General features: G+C 34.4%; 1 protein-coding gene across 1 annotated transcript; it reads right to left on the reverse strand.

Annotated features, from left to right (window-relative positions):
- Nucleotides 1-26: 26 nt before the first annotated feature.
- On the reverse strand, nucleotides 27-1,006 carry LOC108357773 (keratin, type II cytoskeletal 5-like; the record flags this gene model as incomplete). Its single annotated transcript, XM_017608842.1, has 4 exons — nucleotides 831-1,006; nucleotides 470-768; nucleotides 313-391; nucleotides 27-155 (listed from the first exon to the last, which is right to left on the reverse strand). Coding segments are annotated over exons 1-4 (534 nt in total), but the record flags the coding sequence as incomplete, so codon positions are not given.
- Between the last annotated feature and the right edge of the window lie 34 nt (nucleotides 1,007-1,040).

Genomic DNA, 1,040 nt, shown 5'->3' on the forward strand with positions numbered 1-1,040 from the left:
TTTTTTTTTCTAAATTGAACTTTTACTTTAGCTTTATCATATTTTTTAAACTTCTCCTGCATCTCCGATATATGATTGCGCGCATCGGTTAAATGCATTTCATTTTTACGCTCCGTATTTTTCAATTTCGATATTTCAGCGTGTAGTCTTTCTATTTNTTTTTTTTCTAAATTGAACTTTTACTTTAGCTTTATCATATTTTTTAAACTTCTCCTGCATCTCCGATATATGATTGCGCGCATCGGTTAAATGCATTTCATTTTTACGCTCCGTATTTTTCAATTTCGATATTTCAGCGTGTAGTCTTTCTATTTGTTCCTTCAATGTTGAACTCTGTGATTTGGCGCCAGCCAATTCCTCATTAAGCAACTCGAAGCGTTTTTGTTCCTTTCTATAAGGAAGGATAAATTAATCAAAGGTGGATAAGTTATTTTTAATATTTAAGAATATACATAATCAATATTCTCACATTTTCTCAGAAAGCAGATTGTTCTTCTCAGCTATTAATTTATCCGCTTGCAATTGTAGTGCCGTAATCGTCTTTTGACTACGTTCATTATCGAGGTGTCTCTGCTCAGATGCTTTTCGTAAGCTCTCTTGCAAATGCTGTAATTCTTCTGAATGCCGTTGATTTAAATTTCGACTATTATCAATCAGGGCTTCTTTTAGTTTACTATTATCCCCATTCAATTGTTCAATTGTACGTAAATGCATTTCAACTTCCTGTTGTAGTGCCTGTATTTGATGTTCTTGCGATTGGTTTCTTGTCTACATTTAAACCACGAAGAATATGAGAAATACGTACATATATATAAATCTTGCATATTTACCTGTATTGCATCTAACCTGCTGCTCATATAGAATAATACCACATTTAAAGGAGCCGCTCGACTGGGCAGACACAAATGAATTAAATTTTTAAAACTGCGCTTTTCTACAAATTGTAATTGATAGTCCGCCGGCTCTCCTAAGGAATCGGATTGTTTTTGTACTACTGCTAGCTCAAGCTTTCCGGACCGGCAATCTTGAAGCATTCGTGC

Source organism: Rhagoletis zephyria, unplaced genomic scaffold (assembly GCF_001687245.7).
Source record: "Rhagoletis zephyria isolate East Lansing unplaced genomic scaffold, Rhagoletis_zephyria_1.1 Rzeph_scaffold_84190, whole genome shotgun sequence".
In the NCBI taxonomy this organism is placed as follows: domain Eukaryota; kingdom Metazoa; phylum Arthropoda; class Insecta; order Diptera; family Tephritidae; genus Rhagoletis; species Rhagoletis zephyria.